At 38.6% G+C, this 15,679-nt stretch overlaps 1 protein-coding gene and 1 non-coding gene across 2 annotated transcripts; both read right to left on the bottom strand.

The window, feature by feature from the left end:
• Positions 1–219: 219 nt before the first annotated feature.
• Positions 220–304, bottom strand: TRNAS-UGA (transfer RNA serine (anticodon UGA)). The gene has a single exon. It is a non-coding gene; the product is annotated as a tRNA-Ser (tRNA).
• Positions 305–13,117: 12,813 nt separating this feature from the next.
• LOC149662777 (uncharacterized) lies at positions 13,118–14,617 on the bottom strand. Its single transcript, XM_089842309.1, has one exon. It carries the CDS (start codon positions 14,615–14,617, stop codon positions 13,118–13,120), a length of 1,500 nt encoding a protein of 499 aa, XP_089698435.1.
• Between the last annotated feature and the right edge of the window lie 1,062 nt (positions 14,618–15,679).

Here is a 15,679-nt window from a genome sequence, read left to right as displayed (position 1 = left end):
TAGTGTCCTGCTCAGAATATCTAGAGACCCCCGTTTGTCTAAGTTCTTAAAAGTGTTCTTATGTCTAGGCCTTAGACCACTCGGCCAAACTGACCCGGTTATAGCGGATTAATTGTATCCCTAGATATGATTTTTAAACTAAAAACTAATTATGTAAGTAGCAGATGGTATCCTTAATTTTATCCAGAGATAGATGATTTTGAATCTGAAAACGAATTTTGTCAGCAGTGGGGTTCGAACCCACGCCCTCGAAAGAGGATACAGATATCATATCTGACGCCTTAGACCACTCGGCCATACTGACCCGGACACAATAGTACTGTGCGAGCCTTTAATTTTTGGTTTCGAGTCGAGTCTCGAGTATTGAAATTTTCCCTTATCGAGTGTCGAGTAGTTGAAAATTTGTTTCGAGTAATTGGGAATTGGTTTTCTAGTATTTACACACTTTCTGTTAATTTATCGCTCTGATAGTAGACAATTCCTCGCCGAAGTCGCTTCTAGTCATTGTTATACTTCGCGCAAGTCCCAAACGAAAATTACTAAGCTAAACTTCGAAAAAATAAATAAATCAAATTGTCTTATTATTACATTTACTTCCACTATTGAACCAGCTGGAAGCTACTACCCTACTACATTACACTAGAATTATGATCTAAACTAGTCAATGAGCAATAAACTTGCGTCTGTTAACCAATAAGAGTGACTTTATAGTAGATATTTTATAGCTACTACATCCCATTTTCAGAGTTAATTAGGCCTTCCAAAAGCAGGTTCGAGTATTTGTTTGATACTCTCTTTTTAAAGTTAGGGAAAACCCAGGATGTGTGGAGTCAGGGGGTATGCAGATGGAGGGTGGTGAATTTAACTACTTTTTTTCATTTTTCCCTATAACTTCAATGGGCCTCTGGTTTATGGAATTGTATGTTAAATGTTTTTGGGATATTAACAGCCTTGACGATACATTTATTCATACTGTATCTATTGAACAAGCTGGTTTAGCAAGACAATGACATTTTTGCACACCTAATAAATTTATAGGACATTGGTCCAGTGAGGCAGTGACCCCTATAGGTGTCGCAAAGTTATCTTATTTCCGTCCCTGCTAAAAAGAAAACCGACATAATAGGCAGGGTTCATACAACTTTTGGAAAACAAATTTCCCTGAGATTTCCAGGTTTTCTCCATATACTTCCCTGAATTGGCGTTTTACCACTGTTAGAGACACGCATTTTAGCCCTCATTTTTTATATTGGACTTACGGCGTTTGTGTCGTGATTCACGCTGTTAGAGGGATATTAAGCAAGAAAAACATGGCGTTTGAGCTCTCGGTTAAAATTAAAATTTTGGATTTGGAATTAAACTGGAGGCTAATTAGGTTTTCACAACAAAAAACGTCAATGAAGTTTACTAAAATTAATTTTAAATTTAAAAGCCAACAGAATATTTTATTATTAACCAATTTCGCTCAGCCAATTTCGCTAAGCCTCGGTCAAGGTAGCGTTCAATGAGATAGAATATATATCTCTTTGGTAGCGTTGCCGTTATAAAGGAATAGGCAACATTAACTTCGGTTGAGATAAAAGCCAGACATTACGAATACTGTTGGTATGTTCAAATTAATTATTAATCTTACTGGTAGATCAATTAATTACTACATTATTATCTGTGACAGCTAGGACACATCAATCAGCTGTAGGGATAAATTTTACACCTTGATGATGAAACCTCCGTTGGCTGAACGCTAGCGACAACTTTTCAAGGGAAATAATGACAAACAGAACTGTATATAGTCTTTCATTTAATAACATTTTATATTTGCATTATTTAAATTTAAATTTTGTCTTAAACATGCAAAAGATTGCTGTTCATTGGTTCTCTAAGATGTTTTCTTAATTTTCGACATACTAACGTAGCTTTTTTATTTTGAAGGCGCTTTTTTTAAAGGCGTTTATAACACTATGTATAGTTAAAATTATATTTATTTTGGTTTATGTTTAATGTGTAACACACTGTTCTGTGTTACAGTTGTTCTGCAACTAAGCCTTCAAAGTTTCTGAAATTATTGTAGGTAAATATCAAAGAAACGAAAGTGTTCATTTTCAAAAATTGTTTAAAACTAACACTCGCAGGTCTTGGTTCTGGTTTTAAGGGGATCCATTCTCAGGCTCTTTATTTCATAACGTTTTTTGTTTGGTTAATTAACATAAATTTTGGTTAAATATGTAATACACTAGTTTTTGGTAAGTTTCAGAAATTAATGGAGCCAAATGACAAAGAGATGGATATATTAATGGCTTTCATTTCAACATAATTATAACCATATAGATTTATTCATTTAATAACTTTTTTCGATTGAAATTAGGCCTAAAAAGTCAGGGACAAGTCTGGGATATTGAAAATGGGCCAAAAAAGTCAGGGACAAGTCTGGGAAATTCAAAATGGGCCTGAAAGTCTCTGACAAGTCTGGGAAATTCAAAATGGGCCTGAAAAGTCTGGGACAAGTTTGGAAAATTGAAAATGGGCCTCAAAAGTCAGGGAACTTCAAAATGGGCCTGAAAAGTCTGGGAAATTCAAAATGGGACTAAAAAGTCTGGTACAAGTCTGGGAAATTCAAAATGGGCCTGAAAAGTCTGGGACAAGTTTGGAAAATTGAAAATGGGGGTCAAGTCTCGGAAATTGAAAATGGGCCTGAAAAGTCTGGGACAAGTCTGGGAAATTCAAAATGGGCCAAAAAAGTCAGGGACAAGTCTGGGAAATTCAAAATGGGCCTGAAAAGTCTGGGACAAGTCTGGAAAATTCAAAATGGGCCTGAAAAGTCTGGGACAAGTTTGGAAAATTGAAAATGGGCCTCAAAAGTCAGGGAACTTCAAAATGGGCCTGAAAAGTCTGGGAAATTCAAAATGGGACTAAAAAGTCTGGGACAAGTCTGGGAAATTCAAAATGGGCCTGAAAGGTCTGGGACAAGTCTGGGAAATTCAAAATGGGCCTGAAAAGTCTGGGACAAGTTTGGAAAATTGAAAATGGGCCTCAAAAGTCAGGGAACTTCAAAATGGGCCTGAAAAGTCTGGGAAATTCAAAATAGGCCTAAAAAGTCTGGGACAAGTCTGGAAAATTCAAATTGGACCTGAAAAGTCTGGGACAAGTTTGGAAAATTGAAAATGGGCCTCAAAAGTCAGGGTCAAGTCTGGGAAATTGAAAATGGGCCTGAAAAGTCTGGGACAAGTCTGGGAAATTGAAAATGGGCCTGAAAAGTCTGGGACAAGTCTGGGAAATTGAAAATGGGCCTGAAAAGTCTGGGAAAGTCTGGGAAATTCAAAATGGGCCTGAAAAGTCTGGGACAAGTCTGTGAAATTGAAAATGGGCCTGAAAAGCCAGGTCAAAGTCTGGGAAAGTGAAAATGGACCTTTTTAAAGGTCAGGGAAAAATATATTAGAGGGAAAGTCTGGATAACAGTATCAGGTTAACCAGAAAATGTGTTGTCTGACATTTCTCATTTCTAATTATTTAAATTCAAAGGAAAATCTGGGAAATTCAAAATGGGCCTAAAAATTTAGGGGAAAGTCTGGGAAATTGAAGATAGGCCTAAAAAGTCTGGGACAAGTCTGGGAAATAGAAGATGGGCCTAAAAAAGTCTGGGACAAGTCTGGAAAATTGAAAATGGGCCTAAAAAGTCAGGGACAAGTCTGGGAAATTCAAAATGGGCCTGAAGAGTCTGGGACTAGTTTGGAAAATTGAAAATGGGCCTCAAAAGTCAGGGACAAGTCTGGGAAATTGAAAATGGGCCTGAAAAGTCTGGGACAAGTCTGGGAAATTGAAAATGGGCCTGAAAAGTCTGGGAAATTGAAGATGGGCCTAAAAAAAGTCTGGGACAAGTCTGGAAAATTGAAAATGGGCTTGAAAAGTCAGGGACAAGTCTGGGAAATTGAAAATGGGCCTCAAAAGTCTGGGACAAGTCTGGGAAATTGAAGATGGGCCTAAAAAGGTCCGGGACAAGTCTGGAAAATTGAAAATGGGCCTAAAAAAAGTCTGGGACAAGTCTGGAAAATTGAAAATGGGCCTAAAAAGTCAGGGACAAGTCTGGGAAATTCAAAATGGGCCTGAAAAGTCTGGGACAGGTCTGGGAAGTTCAAAATGGGCCTGATAAGTCTGGGACAAGTTTGGAAAATTGAAAATGGGCCTCAAAAGTCAGGGACAAGTCTGGGAAATTGAAAATGGGCCTGAAAAGTCAGGGAAATTCAAAATGGGCCTGAAAAGTCTGGTACAAGTCTGGGAAATTCAAAATGGGCCTGAAAAGTCAGGGACAAGTCTGGGAAACTCAAAATGGGCCTGAAAAGTCAGGGACAAGTCTGGGAAACTCAAAATGGGCCTAAAAAGTCATGGACAAGTCTGGGAAATTGAAAATGGGCCTGAAAAATCAGGGAACTTCAAAATGGGCCTGAAAAGTCAGGGAACTTCAAAATGGGCCTGAAAAGTCTGGGAAATTCAAAATGGGCCTAAAAAGTCTGGGAAATTGAAGATGGGCCTAAAACGTCTGGGACAAGTCTGGAAAATTCAAAATGGGCCTGAAAGTCTGGGACAAGTCTGGGAAATTCAAAATGGGCCTGAAAAGTAAGGGAAAAGTCTGAGAAATTGAAAATGGGCCTGAAAAGTCAGGGACAAGTCTGGGAAATTGAAAATGGGCCTGAAAAGTCAGGGACAAGTCTAGGAAACTGAAAATGGGCCTGAAAAGTCTGGGACAAGTCTGGGAAATTGAAGATGGGCCTAAAAAAAAGTCTGGGACAAGTCTGGAAATTTGAAAATGGGCCTCAAAAGTCAGGGACAAGTCTGGGAAATTGAAAATGGGCCTCAAAAGTCAGGGACAAGTCTGGGAAATTGAAAATGGGCCTCAAAAGTCAGGGACAAGTCTGGGAAATTGAAAATGGGCCTGAAAAGTCAGGGACAAGTCTGGGAAATTGAAAATGGGCCTGAACAGTCAGGGACAAGTCTGGGAAATTGAAGATGGGCCTAAAAAAAGTCCGGGACAAGTCTGGAAAATTGAAAATGGGCCTAAAAAGTCAGGGACAAGTCTGGGAAATTGAAAATGGACCCGAATATATAAAATTTGATATTTAATAAATGGAATATTTATTTCTTATTAAATACGTGTTTTTACTTGGGAATTACATGTTATTAGTTATTAAAGTAACACATAATGTGAAAATGTATCAAATTTTAAAATGGGTCGAAAATGCTCAGTAGAAAAGTGTGTTAACACTGGTAGAAATAAAAATGTTTTGTGACATAAGTATATACGTATAGAAAATTAATAAATATTTAGATAGTTCAACCCTTTTTGAAAAATAAAGACATTTGCGGTGATCATTTTTGTCAAGTTGACTATCACGAAAATTCAAAAATACATATACTATCGGTTAATGCAGTTCCTTCTCTGTTTTTACTCGAATCTAGCAATCCAAACTTGCTTTCATTATCATAGCGGTTTCCAAACATTTCCTATCTATGTTAAGAAATTATAGCAGACGCCATTGTAACAAATATGTGTTTTTAAGTTCAATAGATGGCGCCACCACCTAATGATAAATTTGTCCGTCCGTCCCATAATTTCAAAAACGATGGTCGCGCGAGCGCGAAAACCTGATATCCAAATAGAACTCTAGAAGGATATATGTTCTGAACTCAATGATTAGCAATCTTGAAACATCTTTGTGGACTTTTAGGGTAGCCCTGACTATATTGTGTTTAAGGTTTTAAGTTTAATATCAAACAGACGATAGTTAATGCTACAAAAAGTTTGAAATTGACAATCTCGGATCGTCTTTGTGAAGTTTTAAGGATATCCGAATTTCATATTGGGCTTATGAAAATTTTGAGCTAAAGCTTAAACGGACATAAATCAGCGTTTTTAAAAATTGTGTAAAATTTTCAATTTGGTCCTATTTCTGGAATTTTTAGGGGAGCGCCTCGCGTTTCAATAAACGATTGTAAAAAAAATGCATTACGTTAATTATCATAAGACTACAAACTTTTAATGATTTAAGTTTTTGTTTTGAAGTATCATTACAAATAAATGTTTCATTGTGCTAAAGTTACGGTCACCTTTATATATGTTTCTGCTTAGTGCAGATTTTGAAAATGTAAAACAGTTTCTTAACAATCTTAATTAAAATGAAGACTGAAGGAACAGATATTAATCAAAAATGTCTTGATTAGAATCAAGACCTGAAAAGTATCGATAAGACTGAGGTTATCATTTGACTGAAGGATCAGATATTAATTTTTCTTTTTAATTGAAACTTAAAGGCATGCTTAAGAAAAAACAACGTCCATTACCGTTTTCCGTTGAAATAACTTATTTTACTGGTAATCAATTTCAAAAATTTACTTATCTCGGCTTTTCGACCACAATTCCATTCCCCGAAAACATTTTATCATTACATTATTACAGTAAAATTAATTACTTTTGGGAGATACCGTGTCAAAATAAGCTATAAAACAACAAGAAAAACTGTAATAGTGGTCTGTTTAGCCATGAAAACAGCCTTTAAATAGTTAAAAGCACCATATAACCCTTTCGAGACTATAGCGCCAGCACCTTTCTTCCGTGAGCATGGATCGAGTGGGCTATGATCCAAGGGAATTTTTTCGCTGTTATCTGCTATTTTCACGGACCACTCGTTCACGCCAAATCAATCTTTCACCTCACTTGAATTTTTCATGATTATAATAAGATTTGAAGGAACAAAATTCCAGATTACTATTATCACTACCATCTCCCTCTGCTAACTTGAAGCAAACTTTCCTCTCATTTTGCTGCTCATTACCGGTGTCATTCCCTTGAGTTTCAGTTCTTTATAACTACTGTCATGAGTTTATTTATTTCAAACCAAAATATAAAAAAATTGGGTTCTTTTTCCTTTTGTGCTACTTAGAATTTACAAATGTATATAACGTTGTTACGTGCCATATCAAATAGTCTCTAACCATTGTTAGAAACTAAAGAGAGAAATTGCGGAGTAACAGTGATCATGCCCTGAACTATGAGAAAGAACAATACGGCGGTTGACTAAAGTACACTTGATATTACATCATTTTGCAAAACCGCGAGTAAAAATCTTACTGTCCCTATTGAATTTACCGCCATTGCATTTAGAATAAATAAAATGTTCCACTGCAAAGCGTGCCAGGACGAATGGGGATGTAATGTCTTAAGGAACCTTTTAAAACGCAAAACCATACACGTACTCTCTCAAAAGTAATTAATGTAATGATAAAATGTTTTCAGGGAATGGAATTGTGGTCGAAAAGCCGAGGTAAGTAAATTTTTTAAATTGATTACCAGTAAAATAAGTTATTTCAACGGAAAACGGTAATGGACGTTGTTTTTTTCTTAAGCATGCCTTTAAGTTTCAATTAAAAAGAAAAACTAATATCTGATCGATACTTCTAATCAAGACATTTTTGATTAATATCTGTTCCTTCAGTCAAGAGATAACCTCAGTCTTATCGATACTTTTCAGGTCTTGATTCTAATTAAGACATTTTTGACTAATACCATTTAGCTCCGAAAATCCAGGAATTTTAAAATTGTCAGTTTCTTTGGCCAAGGTTTCCACAAGAAATATCATATCCGATTCCATTATCTTGAGATCCGAGGTTACATCTTGTAAATGACAATTTAAAGACTGTACGTTATGCACATAAATAGACATTTTTTTAGCATGTCCACATCCTCCTGCTACGGCCTTTGCGAACGCTTCTCAACCGAGGAGGCATCCACCGAGGTCTAATCATATTGGGAGTATCGTCTCAAATCAATATGAAGACGAAGTATATCACATCAGCCGGTCGACATTCCTTCCTCTGCAAGCACGGGTATGGTCGCGTCTGTTGACCAACAAACGATGGATCAAACGCCAGATCCCGACGAGGACGTTCCCCCTCCTGAGAGAATCACGCTCACAGTTAACGGGGAACCCGTCGGATTCGAACTTGTTAGTGGCTCGGGGTACGCAATGATATCGGAACGGAACAAGCAGCGGATCCGACTAGCCTGGAGTAGGCGGTGAAATCTTACCTTTCTCTCGCACGCTGGAATCCTACACGGGTAACGCGATCCAGGTGATGGTCCTAACAACGGTTCATGTCTCTTGTAGATCCCGAAAAGCTACGCTACCAGTCATAACGGAACGGGGCAACAAACCAAACCTATGTGGCCGTAAGTGGCTATATTCGGACTTAAAAAATCTTACCGTCTTTTGGCAAACACGCTAATCAAGTTGCCATAACTCATCTTACCAAATAGGGTATCGCCACTCTTATGGAGAAACACTGAACCCTCTTCATGGAGGATTCGTCTACGGCGTCCAATACACTGTTGTTGCAGTGTTTTAATGAAGGTAGAAAAGGCTTCCAAAAGACATCCATACATGTGCGCCCTTGATATATCTAAAGCATTCGACTCTGTATCCCACAAGTCTATTATTCACGTCTTGATACAGCGTGCCTGTCCGGCTTCACATTTGGAGTTAATTCAAGATCTGTACAGTGATTGCAGCACTACTTTCTCCCTAATGGGTGAGACGGACACAAGTACTGAATAGGGGTATTAAGCAGGGCGATCCGCTTTCCCTGTTTCTATTCAATTTGGTTTTTGACGAATTGGTGAGAGTAATTTCTGACATGACCGGTGTCAGCTGGGGTCCTGCTATCAGCAGATCTGTTTTAGCGATGATTTGTTCTTAGTTGCGGATTCCTATAACGGCCTTCATCGTCTTATCCGCACAACCAATGGGTTCTTGGATAAGCATCATCTGAAGCTCAACGAATTCAAAAGCAGGTACTTCGGGTTCCATCACCAAGGGAAACTTAAGTAATTTAAGTCCGATCTTAAAAAGATCAAATGGAAAGAGAGATACCTCGAGTCTGTTTGCCCTGACGAGGCGGTGAAGTATTTGGGCCTCAATTTCTTTTGCAACAAGGCACCGACTTTGGACATGGATTCGTTTGCGGCTCTATGGAGTAAGGCATGTAAGGCCCCACTGCGAGTCACACAGAAGTATCAACTGCTGCACAACAACATTGTACGTCTTATCCTGTCTCCTATCGCCATTCATGTACTCGTTGAAATTCGATACGATACTAAGAAAAGCTGTATAGATTCTGTATCATCTACCCGTTGGGTTCCCTACGGTATTGTTGCGCCTACCCTCGAACGAGGGAGTTGTTGGGTTGGTAGAGGTTTAGCAGCAAGTCCACGGTACCTACTGTAGGAACATTTGGAGATTCCTGCCACGGGACGAACTAGTGGTAACGGATATCCTGGAGAGAGCTGTCATCAGGGGTGTGTTTTTTAAAGCCTTCACAAGAGTGGGCTTAGAATATCCTTCCAGTAACCCCAAGGAGATTGATCGAGTGGTTTCTAAGAATAAGTCTGATCGACCAAATACTCAAATACAAAGACTTGCTAACCAGGAAATTCGTTAGTTTCAAAGGAGCGGCAACATCAACTCATGGCCGTCTCCTGAAAACAACTACTTGTCTCCCAGAGATACCATCAATGCGCCACACCTAAGAGCGGGTCTTACGACCACAAGAAGCCTAACAGGGGGTCTGGCAGTCTCGCGGCCCGGCAGTTTAGGCATGCGTGCAGAGAACTAGAGACTGCGTTCCACGTGTGTCAAACCTGTCCCTAGTCCAGGGAGCCCGCATGAAGCCACACAATATTATCGTTGAAAAGGTTACTAGGATGTGTGCTAGGCATCTTACCTTGGCTCAAATTGAGTTGGAGAGGGATGGAACGCGCCTCGAGCCCGATGGCGTTGTTATAACGACTGAGAAGAATTACATCTTTAAAGTTGCAATACCATGGGACAGCAGTGAAGCGGCTCTCAATCGAGTATTTAATCAAGTTGTCTTTTCATTTGACTTATTTTATGGCCCTCGGGAATCTGTTCCCTTATCTAGAAATTTTCTAAGGAGGGTTACATAAATGGCGGCCGAATAGGGACTCGACGCGAGTTAGGCCTTAAACCTCGGTTAGTCGCTTAATAATATTGTTTATCATTGTCGGTATATGCGCCCCCCACGTGCGACGCTTAGCCTTGGCTTCCAAGTTGGTAAATTAAAGTTAATTATAAATAAATAAAATCTTAATTAATCGTGACTTTTTAAATAGTTAACGGGAAATAAAACTATCCTTAACTTTAATTTATTAAATTAAAACAATTGACTTAATTATTTTGTTAAATATACCAATATTTTGGATAAACTCAACTTAAATTAATATAAAAACTAAATTGGCCCACGGTTTGGATCGACAAACATGGAGATCCCCTCAATCTACTGAGGATGAGGAGGATGCCGAAAGTATATGGCATAAAACAATGAAGATTCAAAGGAAGAAGAGGCTTTTGCCTCTACGAGAGAAGACGGCGACAGGCTAGCACCGCCTGAACCTGAGGATGTAATGAAACACTTCAACAGAGTTCTTCGCTTTGAAGAAGCTAAGAACGAAGAAGAGAGGGATCCAGCCTCTTACCAAACTTCTTTAGCTACGGGATCTACTCCCTATCAATTATTTCCTCATAGGAGCATTTCCGCTCCAAAGGGAAGTTCTACACCCTCTCCTTTCCCTCCTTAAACGGGGTCTGATGCCCAAGATACCCTTGCTCCTCCTAAACAAGATTCAAGTGGTGTTTGGCCAAAAGTTAGTTTTTTTAAGACATTAGCAAAATCTTTGGAAATCAAATATCTCCGTCCCGTCAAGTTAGGCCTACTGTCTCTCCATCAGGTTCAAAAAAAAATCTTATAGATTTGGTCCAGATACTACAGCTGAATTAGTGGGAAATTACCTGCTCCCCTTAATAGAAACCCTAACTGATAATTCTACTGTCAAAGTCTTTCATCAAAATATCGCAATAATTGCTTCTGTAACAGCTAGTGTGGAAATTATTGCTAAGGCTATTCCTCAATTAATAACCAATAATAATAATTTTACTCAAACCGTTCAACCGGGTAAACTCCCTATTGAACCTCCAGAAAGGTTAGCTTTCGCGGGTTCCCCTAATAAAATGGCCTCGGAATTTTTAGTTGCTTTTGAGGAATACGCTAAATTTCATAAACTCTCTAATGAAGACATTTTAGCAGCCTTTCCTCCTGGGGATTTAATCCGCCAGGACGATGATACCTGTACTGCCAATCCAAGTCACCCTCATCTGGCCTGGAAGACTTTTAAGAGGCACTTTAAAGCCCAATTTCGAGATTCAGAAGCTGACACAAAGATAAGGATAGAGATTTCACAAAGAAAACAGAAGGACAGGGAATCAGTGGAAGATTTTTTGTAAAATATTAAAGTTAAATTTTGGGATGAATCATCCTCTTTCTGAAAGGAAGATAGTTCCCCTAATTAAAAGTAACTTAAAAGATGAACTTAGATCTCTTCTTCTCTTTTTGCAAATGTCTACAATGGAACAATTGAGGAACGCCTGTAGGAAGGTAGACATAGACATCCAACAGACAAGGCGTACCGAGAAAAAACAGAGGAAATCTCCCCCAAAATCAAAGAATCTTAAAAAGGCTAGCGGGTCTTACCCTAATAATTGGGGTCCCTTGCATGTTTCTTATTCCCACGGGAAACATCAAAGCCCATATTATCCTCCTACTTCCCCTCCACATCCAAAATGGGAGTATCCCTTACAACCTTCAGATTCTAGAACTAGAACTAAAGTTAATAACACCTCTAGTGGTCAGAAAACCTACGTTAGGAATTCTAACCGGAGAGCAAAATCTTCTGTGGCCGTATGCTGCTGCAAAAGTATACCCTTCCCGCTGACTTAAGCTCGCGGATTGGTCGGTCTGGATCAAACTTAAGGCTGTTGGTTTGATATCACGCTGATGACGCCATTTTGACCTAAGGGTGTTGATTCGTAAAAAACAATAGCGCAGTTTGCGGAGACTCACCTAAAAATAATGAAAATAAAGACGAAATTCAAAATTATGAATTTGATGACCGTCAAAACGTTTAGGTTCTTGAATCGGTTACATTACCGACTTAAAGGTTACTTTGATGGTGCTGAACGCACTATGAAGCAGACTACAGCCAGCTCGATTGCTCATTCCTAATTCTACAATGGCGGTTCATGGCCGTGTTTATTTAGCTGCTGCTGCCTATTTTGATGAACGTGGTAACGGTGATATTTATCGAAGGAATCATATCATTTGCCAGATGCAGAATATTTAAGACAATACAGACTGCTGACTAAAGACAAAGTTCGTGCATTGTGTGACAAATTAAGACCCGAAGTCGGAAATACACCCAAGCAGGAGTATGTTTTGACGGTGAAGCACCAAGTTCATGTGGCCCTTCTATTTTATGGTTCTGGTAGTTTCCAACAGGCACTCGCCAGTAACTACGAAGACGGCATGAGCCAGCCATCAGTGAGCCGAGCCATAAATAACGTGTCAGAAGCAATCATTGCTATTCATGAAAGACCTAGTGAAATTTTCTGCTGGTGAAGCTGAAGTGGCTGCGGAAAAGGTTGGTATTATGTGATAAGAGAAACTCTCCGAAGCGTGTGGCGACTAATTCATTTTATCGAAAAGCCCGTCGCGCACAGTGGGAGAGCTAGCTTTGGGAACGACTGAAAAATTCCCTGATCGTGTTCGGAATTAAATAAAGACTACGGAAATTAATATCGAGCATACTGATTTAATTTTAATCTGGTTTAAAAGAATTAAATTACATTTGCTAATTTGTAGCTTTCTATTGTGCTCATTTGGAGCTATCTAAATTTACGTTTGCTAATTTGTAGCGAGCTAAAAATCTTGCGACCATTTGGGTCCGCGTACAATTTGAGAATTCTAATATTTTTCTGTTACAAAGCTACGATTTCAACTGTTTACCCTTGACCTTTGGTATAACTTTCTTGCAGATTAGGTAAAAAACTTATCTATTTCGATCAAAAAACATCTCAGACTGACAACTACAGATACGCCCCTAAACCATAGGTTTTTTCGTTTATCGTCTTTTTTAACAACATTGGCTTTGATTTTTTATACAAATGACAAATTTTCAACACTCCCCCAAAATTTGACATGAAATGTTAAATTTTTAAATAGCTTAAAATTTATAGTTTTCATCTACAGGAATTTCTAGTGGGTAGAGGAGCGCAATAGGGCGTTTAATGATGTTGCGATTTCCGAGACGAACCATACATGACCGGACATGACCATCGCGTCCTATAATTGCTTCCGTGACGACTGCTAATCGCCACATGTGTTTAGGTACCTTTTCGTCGTGTACTAAGACGACATCTCCTACTTTGAAAACCGTGTTCCGTTTAGATGGTAGAACATGATGAGCGTTTCGTAGTTGTAATTGGTATTCCTCTTTCCAGCGTTTGAACAGTTTTTCTTTGAGATTCGTGCAATATCGCACCCTTGTGACGTACTTCCTTTGGGAATTTGGAATTTCTATTTCCTTTAGTCTTTGTGGTGGTAAACTCGTAAGACGTTTGCCAGTTAGAAAGTCGGCTGGCGTGAGTGGCATTGGCTCGTTAGCTTCGCTCAATACGTAGGTTAGTGGGCGGGAATTTACGACGGCTTCTGTTTCGGTCACTATTGTTTCTAGCTCCTGATACGATAAAGTTGACTTCCCTAGAATTTTTCTTAGTACCTCCTTTATAGATCTGACAAGTCGTTCATAGAAGCCACCCATCCAGGCGGCCCGTTCAGGAATGAACTTCCATCGGATCCCGTTCTTTTCGTAGAACTCGAGCGTTTCCTTTCCAGTGAGTCCCTTCCAAATTAGTTTGATATCTTCATTGACTCTCTTGAATGCCTTTGCATTATCCGTGTATATAACCATGGGTCTTCCTCGTCTAGCTACTATTCTTCTTAGTGTCAACAGAAATTCGTATGTGGATAATAAGGGAACGATTTCCAAATGTACGGCCCTAGTGACCGCGCATGTATAAAGACAAATGTATATCTTGGCCTCTACTTCTCCCAGTTTTACATAGAGTGGTCCACAAAAGTCAATTCCAACGACTTCAAAGGAGGGTGCAGGTTCTACTCTGTCCCGTGGAAGTGGGGCCATGGGTACTTCACCCGCTTTAACATTGTACTTTCTGCAGATCAGACAACTCTTCACAACTTGCTTGACTACTTGTCTGGCGCATATTATCCAATAACGACCTCTCGTTTGCGTAAGTGTACTCTGAATTCCGGAGTGATACACCTGTCCATGGCTTCTAATTACTATCAATTTAGTTAGTGCTTGACTTTTGCCGAGGATTATGGGGTGTTTCTCTTCTTCTCTTAGTCTAGATTCATCCAATCGTCCTCCAACTCGTAAGAACCCTTCGTCCGTGAGAATAGGTTTGAGTGAAACTAATTTCGAGTCCTTGTGAAGGTTGGAACCCTGTTTTATGGCAATTATCTCGGCTCCAAATTCCAGCGCTTGGGCACACCGAATCCATCTTCCTTCCGCTTCACACTTCTCTTCAGTAGTTATAGGTCCGTAGATTCGTGTCCCCTTTAACTTTAGACCAATATATCTCAGAACATAGGCTGTTATTCGGAATACTTTATCGGCGGATCGATATCTCTTAAGATCCATCAACTTATGTAGTCCTCGTTCTTGATTTACGTTCAGATTAACCGTGAGACCTATTCTAGGAGAGCGGTCGCTCTCTTAGATAAGACTTGATACTGCCTCTAATGCTAAAGGAGGGTTCTTTGATTGGCCGTAACTTTTTTCGTATTGTGTTTGCTGCTTTGAAATTTTGCCAGTGAACTAAAATTTGGGCCCTAATTATGTGGTTAAAATTTCAAAGAGATCCAACTAATAGTTAATTCTATAATGAAAAAAGTGGTTAAGGGTGGTTTTAGAATCCATAAAATTAATCAGACATTTGGTGAAAAATACTATATTGTTCCATAGAGATAACATGGGATTTTTTTGAAAAATTACCTTAATTGGGATCGTGTATAAAGAAAACTAATCATTCGTTACGTTTGGGAACCATCTTAAATGAAAGATAACAGTCCATAGATGTGCCTTTTCTTAGTTTCATTAAGATCAATTAAGTTTAAGTATTGATTTTTATCATTATTAACACATACTCTGACTTACGTTGTTTTGGGTATAGGAATTACGGCGTTTTACCACTGTTAGAGACACGCATTTTAGCCCTAATTCTAGGAGAGCGGTAGCTCTCTTAGATAAGACTTCATACTGACTTTAATGTATAAGGATGGTTTTTTGATTGGATATAACTTTTTTTGTATTGTATTAACTGTTTTGAAAAAATTCCACAGAACTACAATTCGGACCCTTAATATGTGGTTAAAATTTCAAAAAGATTCATTTAATAGTTTATTTTATAAAAAATAAAGTTGCTAAGGGTGGTTTTCATTTCCATAAAACTTTTACGATATTTTGATGATAAACATAAAATTTTCCCATAGAAATAACATGGGAAAATATTTTACAAATAACCATTTTGTGGCAGCCGTAATGCAATAACTATTCGGCTGTTTGACTTGAAACCAGTTTTAAACGAAAGCCTGGTATTTAGATTTTGTGCTTTCCAATTTTCATTAATTAGATTTAAGTTAAAGTATGTTTAATTTCACATTTTCAAAACCATTCCAATATGCGATATTTTACCATGGATAA

Source organism: Phalangium opilio, unplaced genomic scaffold (assembly GCF_054372755.1).
Source record: "Phalangium opilio isolate 3A_F unplaced genomic scaffold, DU_Popi_V2 ptg000063l_1, whole genome shotgun sequence".
Lineage (NCBI taxonomy): Eukaryota > Metazoa > Arthropoda > Arachnida > Opiliones > Phalangiidae > Phalangium > Phalangium opilio.
This window is presented reverse-complemented; position numbering and strand designations above follow the sequence as displayed.

Excerpts from the sequence above, each read along its gene's own strand:
- LOC149662777 (XM_089842309.1), bottom strand. The coding sequence starts at position 14,617 with ATGGATCTTAAGAGATATCGATCCGCCGATAAAGTATTCCGAATAACA.